The sequence below is a fragment of the Arabidopsis lyrata genome (genome assembly GCF_000004255.2).
Source record: "Arabidopsis lyrata subsp. lyrata unplaced genomic scaffold ARALYscaffold_8, whole genome shotgun sequence".
NCBI lineage: Eukaryota > Viridiplantae > Streptophyta > Magnoliopsida > Brassicales > Brassicaceae > Arabidopsis > Arabidopsis lyrata.
The window spans coordinates 18,521,610-18,540,978 of NW_003302548.1; the positions used below are offsets into that span (position 1 = coordinate 18,521,610).

The 19,369-nt window shown below is 38.4% G+C and overlaps 6 protein-coding genes, 1 long non-coding RNA gene and 1 pseudogene across 13 annotated transcripts; 6 read left to right on the forward strand and 2 right to left on the reverse strand.

The window, feature by feature from the left end:
• The first annotated feature begins 568 nt into the window (after nt 1–568).
• On the forward strand, nt 569–2,977 carry LOC9302331 (protein NETWORKED 4A). Its single transcript, XM_021011406.1, has 4 exons — nt 569–630; nt 850–895; nt 982–1,093; nt 1,263–2,977. The coding sequence occupies exons 2-4, from the start codon at nt 881–883 to the stop codon at nt 2,810–2,812; spliced, it is 1,677 nt and encodes a 558-aa protein (XP_020867065.1). The 5' UTR covers nt 569–630; nt 850–880; the 3' UTR covers nt 2,813–2,977.
• Nucleotides 2,960–5,753, reverse strand: LOC9300640 (malate dehydrogenase [NADP], chloroplastic). 2 transcript variants are annotated; one of them, XM_021011459.1, is made up of 12 exons: nt 5,363–5,753; nt 5,177–5,267; nt 4,923–5,009; nt 4,491–4,828; nt 4,309–4,399; nt 4,158–4,232; nt 3,975–4,076; nt 3,761–3,883; nt 3,607–3,675; nt 3,470–3,538; nt 3,335–3,388; nt 2,960–3,254 (listed from the first exon to the last, which is right to left on the reverse strand). In XM_021011459.1, the coding sequence occupies exons 1-12, from the start codon at nt 5,533–5,535 to the stop codon at nt 3,198–3,200; spliced, it is 1,329 nt and encodes a 442-aa protein (XP_020867118.1). In that variant the 5' UTR covers nt 5,536–5,753; the 3' UTR covers nt 2,960–3,197. The 2 variants fall into 2 exon arrangements, with proteins under 2 accessions (XP_020867118.1, XP_020867112.1); XM_021011453.1 differs by having other exon boundaries at nt 5,177–5,270.
• On the forward strand, nt 5,746–8,218 carry LOC9302332. 6 transcript variants are annotated; one of them, XM_021011413.1, is made up of 5 exons: nt 5,746–6,897; nt 6,980–7,176; nt 7,293–7,356; nt 7,447–7,490; nt 8,000–8,218. In XM_021011413.1, the coding sequence occupies exons 1-4, from the start codon at nt 5,851–5,853 to the stop codon at nt 7,486–7,488; spliced, it is 1,350 nt and encodes a 449-aa protein (XP_020867072.1). In that variant the 5' UTR covers nt 5,746–5,850; the 3' UTR covers nt 7,489–7,490; nt 8,000–8,218. The 6 variants fall into 6 exon arrangements, with proteins under 6 accessions (XP_020867072.1, XP_020867078.1, XP_020867082.1 ...); XM_021011419.1 differs by having other exon boundaries at nt 8,010–8,218; XM_021011423.1 differs by having other exon boundaries at nt 6,983–7,176.
• On the forward strand, nt 8,034–11,055 carry LOC9300641 (probable serine/threonine-protein kinase WNK4). The gene is made up of 7 exons (XM_021011398.1): nt 8,034–8,815; nt 8,888–9,153; nt 9,228–9,451; nt 9,524–9,681; nt 9,760–10,069; nt 10,139–10,438; nt 10,523–11,055. Exons 1-7 carry the CDS (start codon nt 8,756–8,758, stop codon nt 10,918–10,920), a joined length of 1,716 nt encoding a protein of 571 aa, XP_020867057.1. The 5' UTR covers nt 8,034–8,755; the 3' UTR covers nt 10,921–11,055.
• Nucleotides 11,056–11,242: 187 nt separating this feature from the next.
• Nucleotides 11,243–12,449, forward strand: LOC110224714. Its single transcript, XR_002329203.1, has 3 exons — nt 11,243–12,066; nt 12,154–12,184; nt 12,401–12,449. It is a non-coding gene; the product is annotated as an uncharacterized LOC110224714 (long non-coding RNA).
• Nucleotides 12,450–12,578: 129 nt separating this feature from the next.
• Nucleotides 12,579–13,378, forward strand: LOC110225798 (the record flags this gene model as incomplete). The annotated part of the gene is made up of 3 exons (XM_021015803.1): nt 12,579–12,775; nt 12,859–13,080; nt 13,171–13,378. Coding segments are annotated over 3 exons (492 nt in total), but the record flags the coding sequence as incomplete, so codon positions are not given.
• Nucleotides 13,379–13,500: 122 nt separating this feature from the next.
• On the forward strand, nt 13,501–15,411 carry LOC9302333 (annotated as a pseudogene).
• Nucleotides 15,412–15,800: 389 nt separating this feature from the next.
• On the reverse strand, nt 15,801–17,097 carry LOC9300643 (transcription repressor OFP3). The gene has a single exon (XM_002866213.2). It carries the CDS (start codon nt 16,793–16,795, stop codon nt 15,896–15,898), a length of 900 nt encoding a protein of 299 aa, XP_002866259.2. The 5' UTR covers nt 16,796–17,097; the 3' UTR covers nt 15,801–15,895.
• Between the last annotated feature and the right edge of the window lie 2,272 nt (nt 17,098–19,369).

A 19,369-nucleotide genomic window follows, 5' to 3' on the forward strand; every position in this document is an offset into this window, starting at 1 on the left:
AGATATTTAAAATGCATTAAATTTGAAATGAAAGGAAAAAGCTAGAGAAGTGGAGCGCCACAAAATGAAAAGGTGATTTGGCCTCTCGAGACTAATTAATAACGTGGATTACTCTCCTAAACACTGAAAAGTATTCCCATTTTAATTACATTTAGAAAGAAGAAAAGCCATTTCAAATTTTCAATGGCTGCATAATCTCTGATCTTTTGACTGCATGAACCTTCAAGTATTCGAATGGCAACAGAATTAAAACGAGAGAGAAATAGTCACGACGGCCATTAATCATCTTGTGAATGGTCGGTTTGATTAGTGGGGAAGGAGAGGTCAATGACTCTCTAATAATACTATTCTCTCTCCACGTGGACACAGTGGAATTAGTCCCTTAATTACATATTTTAATTACAGAGAGACAACCTAATCACTTGGCCACGTTGAAATTGCAAGTACTAGTTAAGACTTGTTCCGCAACATCTGTCTTAAAGGTAAGTGTATAAATTCATTTGACTATATTTTTTTTCCGATTTTTCTTCATTCTAAAAAGCTAAAAGCTTTCGTCTTCTTCCCTCTTCTTCTCTCTTCCATCATCATCATCATCATCATCATCATCCTCCACCTTCTACTTCTTCTCAGGTTCCTCTTTTTTTGTCCTCTTTTGTGTAATACGTTTTGTCATGATTCTCTGAACAGTACCGATCCTTTTTGTTTTTTTTTTTTGGGATTAGCGAAAAATAAAAATACCGACGTTTTTGTATTATTTGTCTGACAGACAGAATCTGTATTATTTGTCCGCAAAAAAAGTGAAGTCATCTTTTTCCAATAGTCTCATGATTGTCTCTTGTGTGTTTCCAGCTTTCCCATAGGGTCCATTGATTTTGCAACCATGGATTATGATCTGGTACATACCAAAACCAAAAAACTTTGTCTTTTTCATATCAAAAACCGAATTCTCATTCTTGATTCTGGTTTTTTTTTTTTTGCCAGGTTCGTTCCAAGAAGAGTATCAAACGAGCAGAATCCACCAAATCAAATCCATGGTGGTGGGATAGTCATATCGGTCTCAAAAATTCTAAGTGGCTTGAGAATAATCTCGATGGTGAGTCCATTCGCATTGTGTCATTTTCATGTTAAAAAAAAAATCATGTTAGTTTCGTAATGAAAATATCTTTCTTATTAGGCTTAGAGTTTCCCAAATTAGGTGATTAGTCTTTTCATAAAGGAAATAAAAATGCCAACTTTATGTTTTGTGTGATGATCATAATCAGAGATGGACCGGAGCGTGAAACGGATGGTGAAGTTGATAGAGGAGGATGCAGATTCGTTTGCCAAGAAGGCAGAGATGTATTACCAGTCAAGACCTGAGCTTATTAGCCTTGTCGAGGAGTTTCACCGTATGTACCGTGCTTTGGCAGAGCGGTACGAGAACATCACTGGAGAGTTGAGAAAAGGCTCTCCTTTAGAGCTTCAGTCACAGGGGTCTGGCCTTTCCGACATCTCTGCCTCTGACCTCACTGCTTTTTGGACTTCTAATGAGCTTAATAGGTTAGGCCGTCCCCCTTCTGGACGACGTGCTCCTGGTTTTGAATACTTCCTTGGCAATGGAGGACTTCCCTCTGATCTTTATCACAAAGATGGAGATGATTCTGCTTCCATTACTGATTCTGAACTTGAATCTGATGATTCTTCTGTCACTAATTACCCTGGTTATGTGAGCATCGGCTCTGACTTTCAGTCCCTTAGCAAGAGGATCATGGATCTTGAGACTGAACTACGTGAAGCCAAAGAAAGACTTAGGATGCAACTTGAAGGGAACACCGAGAGCTTGTTGCCGAGGGTGAAAAGTGAGAGTAAATTTGTTGATTTCCCCGCAAAACTTGCTGCTTGTGAGCAAGAACTAAGAGATGCAAATGAGAAGTTACAGAATTCAGAAGACCAAATCTATATGTTAAAGAGTCAGCTTGCAAGATACTTGCCATCTGAGTTGGATGATGAACGGGACGAAGGGGCAGCTTCCACCCAAGACCTGGACATTGAGACTTTGTCTGAAGAGCTGAGAATTACAAGCCTGAGGCTTCGGGAGGCAGAGAAACAAAACGGTATCATGCGAAAAGAAGTCGAGAAAAGCAAGTCTGATGACGCGAAACTCAAGAGTCTGCAAGGCATGCTTGAGTCGGCACAGAAAGAAGCTGCAGCATGGAAAAGCAAGGCTAGTGCAGATAAAAGAGAGGTGGTGAAGCTGCTGGATAGAATCTCCATGTTGAAATCGAGTTTAGCAGGTAGAGATCATGAGATCAGGGATTTAAAGACAGCACTGTCTGACGCAGAAGAGAAGATTTTCCCGGAGAAGGCACAGGTCAAAGCCGAGATAGCAAAGCTGTTGGAAGAAAAAATACACCGGGATAACCAGTTCAAAGAGCTGGAAGCCAATGTGCGTTATCTTGAAGATGAGATAAGAAGGGTGACCAATGAGAAAATAGAAGAGGAGGAAAAGCTGAAGGGCGAAATCGAGGTGCTGACACTGGAAAAGGTAGAGAAAGAGAGATGCATAGAAACGTTAAACAAAAAGGTGAGTGAGCTAGAGTCAGAGATAACTCGACTTGGAAGTGAAATAAAAGCGAGAGATGATAGGACAATGGAGATGGAGAAGGAGGTAGAGAAGCAGAGGAGGGAACTAGAAGAAGTAGCAGAAGAGAAGAGGGAAGTGATAAGACAGCTCTGTTTTTCACTAGACTACTCCAGAGACGAATGCAAGAGACTACGCATAGCCTTTTCAGGGTATCGACCAACAGCACCATCATCCATTCTTGCTTCTTAATTCTTATGTATAGTATACTCTTTGTAACTTTGTTGGTGATACTTTCACATATAGGGAGCTGTTTTGAGATCGGTTTGGAAAAAAGAAAAAGAAAAAGGCTCATAAGATTTGTGAACAGTTTGTGTTTGATTTTAGCTATGCATTATATAGTTTTGAGTTCTGAAACTGGAATAAAGCAGAGGATTGTTTCAAGTGTTTACAAATACTGCTGTATATGACTTTTGGAGCATTGCTCAAGTAAAATCACATACAGATGCATGTAAATAAGAAGAAAGAGTTTCATTTTCTTATTCTGAACAACAATCATAAGTAATGTGGCTGTGCTCTGTACAGCTAACAACCCGGAAGAGAATGCTTACTTGAGATGTTCAACGTCCTGCAAAAATCAAACTTCCCCAGGAAGCATAGTATCTACCGGACCAAGATCACAGTAGGCGATGCCCTGAAACACACATCCATGAAACAACTAAGGTTAGCTTCTATTAAAATGGTTTTGTTTGAATAGACAAGATAGATACATACCTCTCCAGTGAGGTGTGCAACACATCTCTTCTCAGCCAAGAGTTCTGCTTCCGACTGCAATATTTTCATGTCTCAGTTAAACTTCTAGATTTAGATACAAAACCTGAAAAAGACTAATCTCTAAGAAGGCTATACCTTGGCGATTCGTTTACGAAGGTAGTCATCAATTTCTACATCCTTGACAAGTTCATAATCTCCATCTCCCTGGCAGCAAACACAATTTTGAGACTTACCACTAGAGAAAGGTTTTTAGGTATAAGGATAGAACATACCTTAGACCGGCATGGCATACTGAAGACGAGGCCCTCTTCAATACCATAGGGATTTCCATCCGTGTACACCTAAAAATTCCATTAACACAACCCTATTTAAAATTTGAACCAATCTATCTTGTTGTTATCCAAATGAGTGTAAAAGAAGATGTACCCCAGACGAAAACCAATCACCCTCAGGAGTAGGAGTTACAAGAGATTTTATAGCATCAACAATGGAAACAGCAGTAGAAGCAGCAGAAGATCGACCCCATTTCTGAATTAATAACCCACCTCTCTGTAAAACAAACGCAAACTTACTCAGCCAATGCCAAACATTAAATCTCATTGCAGAAATCATTACATTATCCGAGGAAACGGCATCTTACCTTCTGCACACTCTCAGTGAATCCCTCTTCTAACCACTTGTGATCTGTAATAACCTCCTTCACAGGCAGGCCATTAATTCTGGCATTTAAGAAGTCTGGAACCTGATTCACCTCTAAAAAATAAGAGAAACATCCCAAGATATAGGGAGATAATAGATGACAGTAGAGCAAGATAAGACAAACCTGAGTCGTGGAGTGATTTCCCCATATGGTCATATTAGACACTTTGTCATAGAAGACTCCGGCTTTAAGAGCAAGCTACAAAATGGAAATTGTCAATCATATGTATGCAAATATGTTGCATACAATCACATATAAGAGTGAAATCTAGTACCTGGCATTTGGCACGATTTTCGTCTAACCTTGTGAGGGCATGGAAGTTCTTTGCAGGAATGTTGGGAGCATTTTTAAGACAAATCAAGGCACTGAAAGAACACAAGATGAGAAAAAAGTATACTTACGATGTTCGTCACTGATTACGATATGAAGAGGTTTGAATTACGGAATGTAGCTTACTTGGTGTTGCAAGGGTTTCCCACTACAAGAACCTTGACGTTAGGAGAGGCAGCTTCGTTAAGAGCTTTGCCCTGCTCAGCAAAGATTTGGCCATTGATGTCCAACAAGTCAGCACGTTCCATTCCAGGGCCTCGAGGTTTTGCACCGATCAGAATAGCCCACTCCACATCTTGGAACACTTCATTTGGATCTGTTCCTATATCAACTTCTCTCAACAGTGGGAACAATGAATCCTCTAGTTCCATTGCAACACCTTCAAGAGCTTGGATCGACCTCTCTGATCCTAGCAGCTTCAATGCAATGGGTTGATCTGGACCAAATACTTCCCCTGAAGCAAGCTACACACCCGGAAAACCAAAGATACATAAAATAAGACCAATGATTGGTAACCTTATCCTATAAAACAGTAACTTAAAAAAAGGATTAACTTACTTTGAAGAGAAGGTGGTTAGAAATCATTCCTGCAGCACCTGAAACTGCAATATTGATTAACTTCTTCCATGATCTTGTCTCTTCTTCCTGGAAAACATAAAAAATTTGATAACTCAAGATCAAAGACGATTCCAGATTTTGATAACAACATTTATGCAAAATATTATTACGTGAAGCAGAGGATTTTCTCCATTCCCAAGTCTCAAGATAAGATTTTTTTAAAAGAAAAATAGTAAAGAGGAATAGAAAGATACAGCTTTAAGATCATAGGTGAGGCAGAACACTCCATAACACTCTTTCTTCGTCTTCACCAATCCATTTTCTTGAACCGCAACAGGAGCTTGGCTACTTTTTTCATAAATTCACAAAAGCATCTAAAATCAGATAAAGTCGAGTTTTTTAAGAGAGAATAAACGATTAGGAGCTTAAAATAGACTTACTTCTGAGAAACGGAGCAAGAGATTTTGGAGTTGGGAGTTGTTGTGTGGAGAGGTGGAAGAAGAAGTTGGCGAAAGTGGTTTGAAAGATGCAATTTTGAAGAGAGACGAAGCCGAGACGAAGAGTTGAGAAAAGGCGACGTCGTTTTGGGGGTGGAGAGCTCTGCCATGGCCATTATCGCACAGACACAGACTGTGAAAGTGAGATATCAGAACTGGAACAATGGAGAGAGAGCGCGCCAAGCGACAGAGTAAGAAAGAGAGGATTGGGGAATCTATGGATAAGGCTCAGCTCTTGACACTTGTCACTCTTTTAGCATCCACACCGTTTATCTTCTTTGACTTTAGGCCCAATTAAAGGCCCATTAACATAATATATCTGAAACCGTTCGAATTCAATCACTGATCGGAGCTTTTCGTCTTCTCCGGCGACATTGCATCCGCTGACCAAAAAAATAAAGTTTGTAACTTTGACCGCGAAAGTTTCAAAAATGGAAGTCATTGATCAATGGGTTGCTGAATTTATCCTCCGTCGACAACATAATCCTAGGATTGCCCCTATTAATCTGATTTCGGCTCTGCAATTGGGTGATTCCTCTGACTGCATAAACCTCAAGGTATCTTCTGTCTTGCGGGATATCTCCAATTCATTGATCCGAGGTACGATCGATGAGGGAATGCTTGACCTCCTCGAGATTCTTGAGAAGCTTCTCTTGCAGCAACATTCGCTACTCATGGAGTCTCACAAGTCTGCTTATTCCTGGACGGCTGCTGAGTGTACGCTTAGATTTATGTGGCCAATGTTTGCTTCGGATGGTTTGTTCACCGAGGCTCTTGAGAGGATATGGACGAAGAGGATTGGGATTTTGAAGGAGAGTGGTAGCAATTTGGTGACTCATGACTTGTTGAAATGGGAGACTGATTTTAACAAGGCCCTTGAGGAACCTGAGCTCTATCAGCGAATTCGTGAGAGTAACATCAGGTACACTGCCATTTCCTTTCTTACTCAGCTTCTCAAAGAACAATGGGCATTACTTGGGAGTTCCTCTCTTGAATCGGTAGCTCAAAGAAGGTTTCTTAAGCGCAAGACTGTGAACGTAGAGGGTGATGTTGTTGACAACAGAGGGGATCAAAGTGCTGTTGATGAAAGCACGAGGCGTTTGGAGAGTGACACCGTTGATGTTATCAACGAGCAGCGTGGAGGGGAGGACAGGAATGGGATTAATAGAGAGAACGCTAATGATGGTGAAAGAATGGAATGTCCAGAGAATGATGGGATTGATAATGGGAATGCAGCAGACGAGGAGCACACAATGGGTGCACAAGAACAGGAACATGAGCCAAGTCTTGATAAGGGAGACAAAACGGTTGCTCGAGAGCTGAAGGATTATTTGTTAGAGATTCAAAGACACATCGACCCTTCCATTAGGCGAGGGGAAGAACCTAACACTGCAATTAATCACTCAGTAGATGTCACTCCTCAGCCTACTCGGGTGAATAGGACTGGAACACGCGGTCAAGACCATAATGAAGCAACGGTAAGTGTTAGAGAATTTTACCTTAAGATGCTTTCTAAAAGTCTTGTTCTTTAGGTCATGAATTTTTGGTTTAATTGTGAAGCAGCAGGATAATGTAAATGAGAAAGGTTCAGATAGTCAGGGAACATGGTCTAGCAGAATTCGGCCTCGTCTACCAACCCCAGTTCCTCTGAATGTATCTCCGTTGAAGATGGGCGGATTGGCGAAACCCCATGTCAGGAGGCCAAAGAAATTCTGGACGCCAGAAGAAGTGGAAGCTCTGAGGGAAGGAGTAAAAGAGTATGCAAACACTCTTTGCCTAGCCCCTTACTCTATTATCAATATTCACTAGTGATACATCTAGGGCCTCATTAAGATTATAGCACTGTCATTTTGTTGTTGTTGTTGTTGTGCAGGTATGGTAAATCATGGAAAGATATAAAGAATGGAAACCCTGCACTATTCGCGGAGAGGACAGAGGTGAGCATTTCCTTTCAAAATTCATACTCACCATTTACTTGGACAAGATATATACGAAGTGTGAGTGATATCAATGTTGTAACTTGATAGGTGGATTTGAAGGATAAATGGAGGAACTTAGTCGGTGGGTAGAGGTAACATCTTTTGTGAATCTTGTGCTATAGGCTTTTAAAATGCTGTAGAGTTATTTACTTTTGTGACATATCAACTGTGGAGAACATGGTGGAGATAGGGCCATTTCACATGTTGTGTAGTGAATGATAATCATGAATGAGCAGAAATATGCAGAATATAATGATATGCTTGTGGGAAAAATTCTGGCTGCGACCTCTGTTGTCAGTCAGTGTCAAACTTATACGGCTTTTCTTGTTTCGGATATATTCCATCCTTATCTTCAATTCCTACCATTCTTCTCTCTCTCTCCTTTTCCACGTGTCAACTAACATCTAAACCAGAACAAAACACTAGTCAAAATATGCATATAATCATTTTGATCTATGATATAGCCTGTTAACATTGAGACCCTCCTTAGATATTGCCTGTTAACATTTTAGACCCTCCCTAGATAAAAAGCTAAGTAAGATGATGTGAGCTCTCATGCACATACTTAATTGGTTAATGCATATTTGTTATGTGTTGTTAGTTTATTACAGAACCGTGAACTCCTTGAGGGCTGCAGGAACTGGCTGCCAACAAAAAAAAAACAATTGTTCAGCGGTGATGTCACTATCACTCTATTCTCTACAACTTCTTGTCATGTTCCCCACTTCTGTTCTGACTTTTCCCCTTTTCTTTGTCATTTTATTTTTGTTAACCTCAATCTATTTTGGATTGCTTGTGTTCACCAAACTAATAATTGGTTCAATTGAAAAATGTGCAGTTTCCTCAAGAAACAAAACTCTTTCCTCTATATCGCATTTCCTAGTATCCACACTTTCTTAACTCTTATCCTCTTTGCAATTGTGTTTGTGGTTCACAAAATAAACCAGGGCATCTTTTTTTATCTTTTGAGCATATTTTGCTATGTTTTTCAATGTGGTACACGTTTGATGATTTTTTTTCAATGCTGTGGCTTGAGTATTTTTATTGGCAAGTAAGTTTTGTCAAACTTTGGATTTTTTGAATTACTACAATGCGGTCAATAAAAATAAATATATGGTTTTCTATAATATATGTGATGCAAGCAAGGTTAAGGCAATTGTCTTTATTCATTTTATCCCAACTGGGTGATTGACGCCAACGACTGTTCAACATATTTTCTGCTGACGCTTCTTTAATGAAGTAGCAAGAAGAAAGTAAATAGGACGACTTTTGGCCACCAGAAGTATCTCTGTTTTAAGAACGAAAGTCTGTGTCCTCTTAAACATTTCTGGGATCATCAATTGGTTTTTGGTCAACCATGAATATGAATCAAGTTGCAGAGTATGTCGAAACTGATCCAACTGGTCGCTATGGACGTGTAAGTAAGGAGACAGACTCTATGTTCATGGATCAAAACCTTTTTGTAACACTTGGTTTTATGGTGGCACAGTTTGCAGAAATTCTTGGAAGGGGAGCGATGAAGACAGTGTACAAAGCAATCGATGAGAAGCTGGGAATAGAAGTAGCATGGAGCCAGGTGAAGCTTAAAGAGGTTCTGCGTTCATCTGTTGATCTACAGAGGCTTTACTCCGAGGTTCATCTCCTCAGCACTCTCAACCACAAATCTATCATTCGTTTCTACACTTCCTGGATTGATGTTCATAACCATACTCTCAACTTCATCACCGAGTTGTTCACTTCTGGGACCCTCCGACAGTAAATTGCTTAAACCTCTTCTTCTGACAAGATTATTCAGCTTTTTATAATGACCCTGTCCCGTTCATATGCAGATACAAAAATAAGTACTTGCGGATAGATATCCGAGCAATCAAGTCCTGGGCTCGGCAAATCTTGGAAGGGCTTGTTTATCTCCACGGACACGACCCTCCTGTTATCCATAGAGACCTCAAGTGTGATAATATCTTTGTTAATGGCCATCTTGGACAAGTCAAAATTGGTGATCTTGGTCTTGCAAGAATGCTGCGGGACTGCCATTCTGCACATAGTGTCATCGGTACCTTGTAAAAATCCTTTGTTCTCACTTCTTCTCCACATTATAAGACCTCTTCGTGCTTCTTTTGCGTAGGCACTCCGGAGTTCATGGCTCCAGAATTATATGAGGAGAACTATAATGAGCTCATTGACGTTTATTCCTTTGGTATGTGCTTTTTGGAGATGATCACTTCTGAGTTCCCGTATAGTGAGTGCAACAATCCGGCGCAAATTTACAAGAAAGTTGTCGCGGTATGTCTTTCGATCTGTGAGCATATAAATGCAGCTATCAGTTGAACCAGGCATGAGCCTTCTAATGTTTTCTTCCAGGGAAAGCTACCAGGAGCCTTTTACAGAGTTGGAGACATCGAGGCACAGAGGTTCATCGGGAAATGCCTCGTGTCTGCCTCAAAGAGAGTATCAGCAAAAGAACTATTGCAAGATCCATTTCTTGCCTCTGATGAGTCCTGGATGGTGTACGCGAGTGGTGCTGGGAATCCAAAGCCCTTCTTGAACGAGAATGAAATGGACACACTGAAGTTGGAAGATGATGAGTTAAAGACACAGATGTCCATCGCTGGGAAGCTTGGCGCTGAAGATAACAAAATCGATCTGGAAGTACAAATCGCATATGATAATGGTAAAAGGGATTAATTTGATGAGCTGGTCATTTTGTTATTCGGTCGCATAATTGTTTCTTTCTTTCCAGGTCTGGCAAATAATGTGTTCTTTCCCTTTGACATCATGAATGATACTTCCATTGATGTTGCAAAGGAGATGGTAAAAGAACTCGAGATTATAGATTGGGAGCCAGTCGAGATTGCTAAAATGATTGATGGAGCGATTTCTTCTTTGGTGCCTGGTTGGAAGTATGAGGAAGATGATGAAACCCCTCATGATCATCATCGTAATCGTACCGATCCTTTCCACTCTTCTTCCTCGCACTCGTCATCTTCCCAAGCTTCACTCTCTAACTATATGGCACGAGGCCTTCAAGATTGGGGACAAGGTATGGAAAGTAATACCAGTCTCAACGTACAGTGTGTGACAGATGTTTATATAAAAGTTTTTGAGATAAAAATTAAAACTGCAGATGATTTACACGATGAGACGTATTCTCAGAGTTCTTCCCATTCAGGGTCTTACTCCAACCTCAACTACATAGCTGTTGATGAGCACAGCTCCCAATCTCCTGCTATGAGCAGAACTCACAACTTGACGAGGTTTTGCCCCGAAGAAAGCTCTCATCTGCAGTCAGGACAAGCCAACGCGTATGCAGCTTCCAGTTCAATTAACAGAAGCTTGGCTTCAGACAACCGCACACTTACAAGGAACCGATCACTTGTAGACGTGCAGAGACAGTTACTGCACCGGTCGCCAGGGGAAGAGGCTAGAAAAAGAAGATTGTTCAAAACTGTTGGAGACGTAGAAACAGTTGGGTTTCAGTCGCCTTATGCGGTTTCACGTAAGCCACCAAGCTCAAGACGCTAGCTTCTCCAGTATTTTAATTACTGTAAATTTATTCATGTAATATATAAGTATACTGTGAGAAAGAAGTTTGCTGGTTCAAAAATGTAAAAAGTTCATTGTGTTTAATAAAGTTGTGCAAAGGCTGCGTCTGTGTTACAGAGAAAGAGTCCTCAGGTGAAATGAGTAAAACGTAACCATCTATACCAGAACAAAACAGTAGTCAAATATGCATAACATAACCATTTTGATCTATGATATAGCCTGTAAGATGATGAGAGCTCTCATGCACATATATGTACTGGTTAATGCCATATTTGTTATGTTATTAAATTATTAGATATATCACAAAAACATATATGTTATGTGTTAATGAAAATTTAGCTGACATTGAAGGATAGTTGAAAGTTTCTAGGTACGGTCTTGTCAGTGCAAGTGATAGATGAGCTTCAAGGTAGATGCATTGTAATTCAAGCCACAGAGAAACGCCATGTAGTCTGATTTGCCTAATTAATAGACAAGTCCTGGATTTAAAGCTGCTATTGGGTCGACATGTCCAACTCCATAAGAAAATTCGGTCGATGCAAACCCAGACTCAGTAGCATTCATCGGCCAAGCTGCAAAGTGTAGTTAAAAGACTGAATAAGAGCAGAGTTATCAGCATAAATGTTACTTGCGGGACAAGAAAGTAAAAGATGGATATGACTTTTGTTTACCGGTTGATACCATTCAGGATGAAATGTCTTGGGGTAAGCAGCCACGCCTGCAACGTGTGGACAAGCCATTGATGTTTCTGAGGTAACAGAGTAGTTCACACGTCATTTGTCCCACTTTTGTGAAGATTGGGAAACCAAAGGTAAACAAGCAGCGAGGATTTCCACTCTTGGGGCTGTTATATCCGGCTGCAATTCAATCAACCATTGTCTCTCAAACCGGGAAACAAAAGGGAACTAACCAATTGAAAAATTGTAATTAGCCAAACTTGTATGTCAAGGATCTAATAAAAGCCCAAAACTACAAAAGCTCAAAAACTTATTTCTATATATATATAACTCAGTCTAGGGTTTTCGTCCTCCAATATTTCTATCGAAAACTTAGCAGTCGCTCTTCCCTTCTCATCTTATATTCTCCATGGGCGAGAGGCTTTTGAAATGCTCCACATCCACCGATGTAATCCTTTTCTCCTAATGACCTTCTTCCTTACTCAGTCTTTTACTCAGACTGAACTTTAATATTGTTTCGGATTTTTTTATCTAGGTTGAAGCTACCACAGAGCCGTCGCAGAATGGTAAGATCTTGATTGCTATACTCTCTTTTTCTTTTTTGTTCTTGGTTTCGTTTTATGCATTCTATAATTGAAGAAAACCGGTATATATTGTCTTGCAATCTTGATTATATGAATTATAAGTCTGATTATAGGTTGTTTGATATTTGTATATATGTCTTATTTAGAAGAACACCTGCTTATATGGATTTGTGTTATTTATTTTTATTTCTGAGAAAGCTCCAGATGATTTGGAGCAGCAAGTATTTCCGAAGAAGCAAAAAAAGGTAATATTATCTTAAGCTTTTGTACCTTTTTATTGAATTCAGTAGTACTTTTAAGAGCTTTGTATTTTCTTATAAACCAGAAAATATTAACCTACTATTGAAAATGTCTTTGTTTTTGATCCAAAATAAAAAAGGTGGAAGAATATAAATGCATTTTCGAAAATAAATCTGCATATGGACACAGTCACAGAAGCATTCTCGTTCAGGGATTAGATTGTTCCCTTCCTGTGGCTGATATCAGGAGCGCATTGAGAAAACACTTCGGTTCATGTGGACATATCTTAAGTGTTTTTGTTCCGACAGAGTGTAAAACCGGTTCTCTCATCGGGTTTGTGACTTGTTCCTCCAATTTAATTTGACAACTTGAAGTTAAATGCAATCTAAATTTTTTACTTTTGTTTTTGTTTTCAGGTGCGCTCTCATTAAATACTATAATCCAAATGATGAAAAGAAGGCATTAGCACTCGATGGTAGTTTCTTGGGAGGTAGGCAGCTTGGGGTTGTGAAGAATAATACTGGAAGCAGTTCTGATTTCTTTCCTAACTTTAAAGGGTGTGAACGTTGTGTCCTTACTCAAAGGAAGTACCTCCATGACCAATTCATTGCAACTCGTGGTGGTCGTATGATGGCCAAGTACGTTTATTTGTTCTTGATTATTGAACCCTAGTTAAAGAAGGTAACTGGTCATTATATAGTTGTTATTTTTTGCTCCTGATATTGCAGGCCACCTAATTGGATCCTTGCTAAATGGGGCCTCGCTTTAACGGAAGAAGTTGAAGCAGAAAAACAGAGCTAAGAATGGTCGTTTTACTGTTGTTTATCGACAAGCTACTACTTGTTTATCTTCTTATGTTTTATAAGAAAACTTGTATTATGTGGACTCTTGCTGCTATTTAGTTTCATAATTTATGCCTAAATCAAATGTTGAACTTATATTATGAAATTACATTTTTAAGTTGAAAATTCAATTACTTATAATCGACTTAATGAGAACTTTGACCTAATTTGCTGATTGGGCGGTTGCGATCTATAGTTGTTTGGTAGGTATCTGTTATGTCTTCATTCCTACCTGCAGGTAGGATACTTTTGTATCTACCCAAGTTCTCCATTGATTTCTTTTTGCCAAGAATTGTTGCGCTTCTCCCTCGAGTCAACAAATGTAAACCACGTTGTTTATTCTCTTCTTACATTGGTCGCACTTGTTTGTTAATGACACGTGTTTGTCACTCTTCCGACATTCGAACCGTTAATCATCTTTGTCTTCCAGGCCCAACTAACTGTCCATTTTCAGAATATATCTGAAACCGTTCAGTGATTGAGAGTTTTTCCTTATCTCCGGCGACATTGCATCACCGTAACTCATGACTTGTTGAAGTGGGAGACTGATTTTAAGAAGGCCCTTGAGGAACCTGAGCTCTATCAGCGAATTCGTGAGACTAATATCAGGTACACTGCCATTTCCTTTCTCACTCAGCTTCTCAAAGAACAGTGGGCATTACTTGGGAGTTTCTCTCTTGAATCAGTTTCTCAAAGAAGGTTTCTTTTAGGCAAGGCTGTGAACGTAGAGGGTGATGTTGTTGAAAACAGAGGGGGCTGGGGGGGACGAGTCGCGTGGTGAAAGGGAGGACGTTAATGGGATTGATAGAGAGAACGCTACTGATGGTGATGGAATGGAATGTCTGGAGAATGATGGGATTGATAATGTGAATGCAGCAGAGGAGGAGCACACAATGAGTGCACAAGAACAGGAACATGAGCAAAGTCTTGATAAGGGAGACAAAATGGTTGCTCGAGAGCTGGAGGATTATTTGTTAGAGATTCAAAGACACATCGACCCTTCCATTAGGCGAGGGGAAGAACCTAACACTGCAATTAATCACTCAGTAGATGTCACTCCTCAGCCTACTCGGGTGAATAGGACTGGAACACGCGGTCAAGACCATAATGAAGCAACAGTAAGTGTTAGAGAATTTTACCTTAAGATACTTTCTAAAAGTATTGTTCTTTAGTTCATGAAGGTTTGGTTTAATTGTGAACCAACAGGATAATGTAAATGAGAAAGGTTCTGATAGTCAGAGAACGTGGTCTGGCAGAGTTCGGCCTCGTCTACCAACCCCTGTAACTCTGAATGTATCTCCATTGAAGAAGGACGGATTGGCAAAACCCCATGTCAGAAGGCCAAAGAAATTCTGGACGCCTGAAGAAGTGGAAGCTCTGAGGGAAGGAGTAAAAAGAGTATGCAAACACTCTTTGCCTAGTCCAGTACTCTATTATCAATATTCATTAGTGATATATCTAGGACCTCATTAAGATTATAGCACTGTCGTTTTGTTGTTGATGTTGTTGTGCAGGTATGGTAAATCATGGAAAGATATAAAGAATGGAAACCCTGCAGTATTCGCGGAGAAGACAGAGGTGAGCATTTCCTTTCAAGATTCATACTCACCATTTACTTGAACAAGATATCTGCGAAGTGTGAGTGATACCAATTTTGTAACTTTATATGAAGCTTGATGGTAGTTACTTGGGAAGTATGAAGCTTGAGGTTGCGATGGATAATACTAGAAGCGGTTCTGATATCTTTCCTAACTTTAAAAAGTGTGAACGTTGTGTCCTTGTTCAAAGGAAGCGCTTCCATGACCATTTCGTTGCAACTAATGGAGGTCTTAGGATGCCCAAGTACGTTAATTTGTTCTTGATTATTGAATCCTAGTTAAGAAGGAAACTTGTCATTTATTTGTTGTTTTCTTTTTGCCCTGATATTGCAGTTTAGCTGTTTGGAAAAAATATAAAGCTAAAAAAGTTGAAGAAGAAAAACGGAGCTAAGAATGGTCGTTTTGACTGTTGTTTATCTACAAGCTACTACTTGTTTATCTTTTTATGTTCTATAAGAAAACTTGTATTATGTGGACTCTTGCTGCTATAATTTATGCTTAAATCAAATGTTGAACTTATATTATGAAATTACATTTTCAAGTTGAAAATTCAATTACTTATAATCGACTTAATGAGAAGTTTGACCTAATTTGGCTAATTGGGCGGTTATAATTGATCTATAGTTGTTTGGTAGGTAAGGACGGAAACTATTATGTCTTCATTCCTATCTGCAGGAATCAATATTTCTGTATCTTCCCAAGCATTGTTGTCTAGTTGAGATTCTCCTCCATTGATTTCTTTTTGCCAAGAATTGTTCTCGAGTCCTCATGTGAGATGAGTCAAATGTTAGTTTGAGACGTAGAAACAGTTGGGTTTCAGTCGCCTTATGCGGTTTCACGTAAGCCACCTAGCTCAAGTCGCTAGCTTCTCCGGTATTTTAATTACTGTAAATTTATTCATGTAAAATCTAAGAATACTGTGAAAAACAAGTTTGCTAGTTCAAAAATGTAAAAAGTTACATGTGTTTAATAAAGTTGTGCAAAGGCCTGCGTTTGTGTTACAGAGAGAGTCCTCAGGTGAGGTGAGTCAAATGTAACCATGTTTTCTCGAAAGCCTTGATGATAACATCATGATACTCGCTCGAATTCAGTGAAAGGTAACATGCGAGAAGATCTTCCAGGTCTTTTTGTTCCCTCATCTTGTTTTCCATGATCATCTCAACCATGGATTCTCTGAAATCTTTCTCAGGATCCACTGAAGACAGAACTATGGCGAAACTCTTTACAGTCCCCTTCTTCTTCGATACCGGCGTATTTCCCTTTGTCTTCTTTCTCGCGATCTTGGGAGAGTTTGACCGAATCTTTATCCCTGTCGAACGAGCATTCGGTTTCTTCAGATCCTGCTGTGTAATCATCTTAAAGGGTGGTTCCTTTGCAGTCTCAACCTGAAGAGGACTCAAGTTTGGTGAGAATGAAGGATCTTCAGATACATCATCAAGCTTCTTCACAGAGCGGTCGTCCTTAATGTCAATTGAATGCAGTTCAGGATCATGGTAAAATTTTTGGTCAGAAGGAGATGATACACGATCTAAGGAGCTTCCAACGACGGAATCAGAGATTGAATTTGCAGAGGATGATGATTTAGAACGATGATTTAGAGAAGAAGATGTAGAGAGCTTGAGCCTTGAGGAAGGCTTGTAAATGGTTTTACGTTTGATTTTTCTCTTGAAAGAAGAAGATTTTGGAGGTGAATTAGAAACTTGAGGATGATTAGCAGTCGAAGAAAGACGTCGATGAGGGTCACGGAGCTTTCTTGAGGAAGAAGCATCAGCGGAAGAGAGGTGTTTAGGAGAAGAAGGATGGTGTTTTCTGCTACTTCTACTCATCCCTTTGAGCTTATAGATCCATGAATGAGGCATAATGTCTGAAAATCTGAACTTGTGAGTCCCCATTTTCTGATTCATCTCTTTCATTTCTCAAAGTTTTTTTTGAGTTCTGTCAAAAAAAGAAAGAAAGAAATGAAGTTAAAGATAAACTAAAGGGATTAAATCTGAATCTAGAGGGTCCATCCACTCTCTTCTTTTCTTATGCTTTGTCTCTTTTACAACAGATAAAGAGGTTAATCAAAGAAAAAGGGTTTAATTGATTTGGTTCTTTGAAGCATTCAAAAGCAATGAGTGGCTTCCATGTCAAGACTAGCATTTCTTTTGTAATGGGTAATGACAATCATTATTATGTCCCCCAAATCTCACCTCTCTTCATTTCACAATCAAGAAATTTTTTAAGAAACAAACAAACAGAGATTTATGAACTTTATATAGTTCACTTAACCCAGTTAATTGTGGTCGGATCGGGTAATCATGGATCCCACAATTATGACGTGGATTCCACACTCTCTTTGGTGAAAAGTTTCATTGACTTAAGTGATTTTTTAAATCTGAAGTATTTGTAATTTTTAATGTTTTATAGGAACCATCTCCATTTTCTAATTGATCTTCGAGTAGTTTGGAACCTGAGTTTGAAGGTTTTGTTGAGACATTGAAACTTTGTCCGAGAAATTTGGCTTAGAAATTACCAAAGATCATATGTAAGTAGTAAGCAGCATATTCACTACATATATATCTTCTTTCTTTTTTAATGGTCTAACAACTATCCTTTTTTTGCAACAAAAAATTAATAATTTTGAATTCTTTGCCAAAGCTAAGGTGAAACTCAAAAGAGAAATGCAAGACAATGATTTTGTTCCACTCTCTCACAGACAAACAATAGATGATTTAAGTTGTCATTTCATTACTTAATATTTCTTTTTCTTTCAAACAACATATTGATTTTTTTTTTTTTAGTACTTAGGCTATGAAAATGAAAGGGGAGTATTTCTGTGGAGGTCATGTTTATGAGTTTATCTTACAAGGTAAACATTTTCTACTTTCTATTCTTTTAAATTTGCATTTGTAATTTTAAAATTGTAGCGTTTATCTGAATTTATGGATCATCTACGCTATAGTGGTAAGTTATCTAAAATATTGAATTTAAATGAAAAATATCCTAAAGTTGTAAACTATTTATCAACACTAATACATGTTCTCACATACAGCTAGAAATATCAAAGAGATTATTTTTTGAACATAGGTTGTTTATTTGTTTATTTTTCTCTCTATACCAATATTTTTTAGAAATGCAAAACATTTTGATGGATAATGATAAATTTGAGAGAATTTGTTTTCTTTTTTTTCAACATTAAATATCAAACAGAATATAAAATCTCAATTCATTCCAAAGAAATTTGAGAGATTAAAAAAAAAATTGTACAAAAAATCTCCCGAGTTATAGAATGATTATGGAAGGTGTTAATTCTTGCTTTCTAATATCATGAATACGATTGGACAAAATGAAAAATATTATGTCTTTCATGCTAAAACATCTGAAATATATGAAGATTCATCATAGTTTCAAGACAGCTAGTGGAGAAAATTTTGAAGATTTTTTTAGAGGATTTACTCTCTTTCGGAAACTAGGTTCATATACGGAAAGATCTTAAAAAGCCAATGTTAATAAAAGCCCATCTTAAAAACTATAAAACCTTGGTCGAAAACAGAAAATCTAGCGGCCGCTGTTCTTTGAGGTCCATGGAGAACGATGATCAAGCAAAGAAGAAACAAATACTCTCACATCTGGAACGTAAGTTGGCTGCTATAATCAATATAATAAAGACTACAAAAAAAAGTCTTCATTAATAGCACATGACAATAGCACGGTTTGTTGAATTGCTATTAAAGATAGATTTGCTATTTTCGTAACTTTACGATAGCATTTTATTAACGCTAAACCAAAATTTTCACTAAGCGGGATTTTTAGAGCCTAATTTTTATCAAGAACGCAAATACTTACGAAAAAAAAAAAGAACAGATCTCTCGAAAGAAAAAATATCTCTCTCGCTCTCTCTCATATCTAAATCCTTCGTCGATCTCTAATGGCAGCACCATCACAAGCGCATCTTTACCTCGCAAATCTCTCTCTATTCTCTCCTCTCTCAGATCTGAATCCTTAGTTTCCAATCTCTAATGGCAGCACCACCAACAAGCTCATTTTTACCTCGCAAAAATCTCTCTATATCTTCTTTCTCAAATCTAAATCCTTAGTTTCCGATCTCTAATGGCAGCACCACCAACAAGCTCATTTTTCTTTTCGACAGCAATCTTCTTCGAGTAGTTTGGAACCTGAGTTTGAAAAGTTTTACTCGGTGACAATCGTAAAGAACATATATAGCCTTCTAAATACTTTAATATATCTACTAACCGCTTCTTTTATTAATGTTATGTCTTCTTTAAATATTCTTTCATTAATATTTAATAGTAAACAAATATCTCAACCATTACACAATTTTTTTTTTTTTTTTTTAACGAACTTACCATTTAATAGAAGGCCCAAAAGCTTGGAAACCTAGAAATACACAGTGTCTCCTATAAGAGTAACACCTACAAACACACATACAAACAAACACATAGAAATTAGAAAGTTGCGAAATACATTTTTAAAGAAATTATAAA

What these genes read in the sequence shown, in the direction of transcription:
- LOC9300640 (XM_021011453.1), bottom strand. Translation starts at nt 5,535, where the DNA reads ATGGCCATGGCAGAGCTCTCCACCCCCAAAACGACGTCGCCTTTTCTC. An exon ending in TCACCTATGATCTTAAAGCT is followed by an intron (nt 5,010 to 5,176) that starts GTATCTTTCTAT and finishes TATGTTTTCCAG; the next exon opens with GAAGAAGAGACAAGATCATG. An exon ending in GGAAACCCTTGCAACACCAA is followed by an intron (nt 4,400 to 4,490) that starts GTAAGCTACATT and finishes GTGTTCTTTCAG; the next exon opens with TGCCTTGATTTGTCTTAAAA.
- LOC9300641 (XM_021011398.1), top strand. Translation starts at nt 8,756, where the DNA reads ATGAATATGAATCAAGTTGCAGAGTATGTCGAAACTGATCCAACTGGT. An exon ending in ACTTCTGGGACCCTCCGACA is followed by an intron (nt 9,154 to 9,227) that starts GTAAATTGCTTA and finishes GTTCATATGCAG; the next exon opens with ATACAAAAATAAGTACTTGC. An exon ending in TTTACAAGAAAGTTGTCGCG is followed by an intron (nt 9,682 to 9,759) that starts GTATGTCTTTCG and finishes GTTTTCTTCCAG; the next exon opens with GGAAAGCTACCAGGAGCCTT.
- LOC9302332 (XM_021011413.1), top strand. Translation starts at nt 5,851, where the DNA reads ATGGAAGTCATTGATCAATGGGTTGCTGAATTTATCCTCCGTCGACAA. An exon ending in CTGAGGGAAGGAGTAAAAGA is followed by an intron (nt 7,177 to 7,292) that starts GTATGCAAACAC and finishes GTTGTTGTGCAG; the next exon opens with GTATGGTAAATCATGGAAAG. An exon ending in TATTCGCGGAGAGGACAGAG is followed by an intron (nt 7,357 to 7,446) that starts GTGAGCATTTCC and finishes GTAACTTGATAG; the next exon opens with GTGGATTTGAAGGATAAATG.
- LOC9302331 (XM_021011406.1), top strand. An exon ending in GCTTGAGAATAATCTCGATG is followed by an intron (nt 1,094 to 1,262) that starts GTGAGTCCATTC and finishes GATCATAATCAG; the next exon opens with AGATGGACCGGAGCGTGAAA.
- LOC9300643 (XM_002866213.2), bottom strand. Translation starts at nt 16,795, where the DNA reads ATGAAAGAGATGAATCAGAAAATGGGGACTCACAAGTTCAGATTTTCA.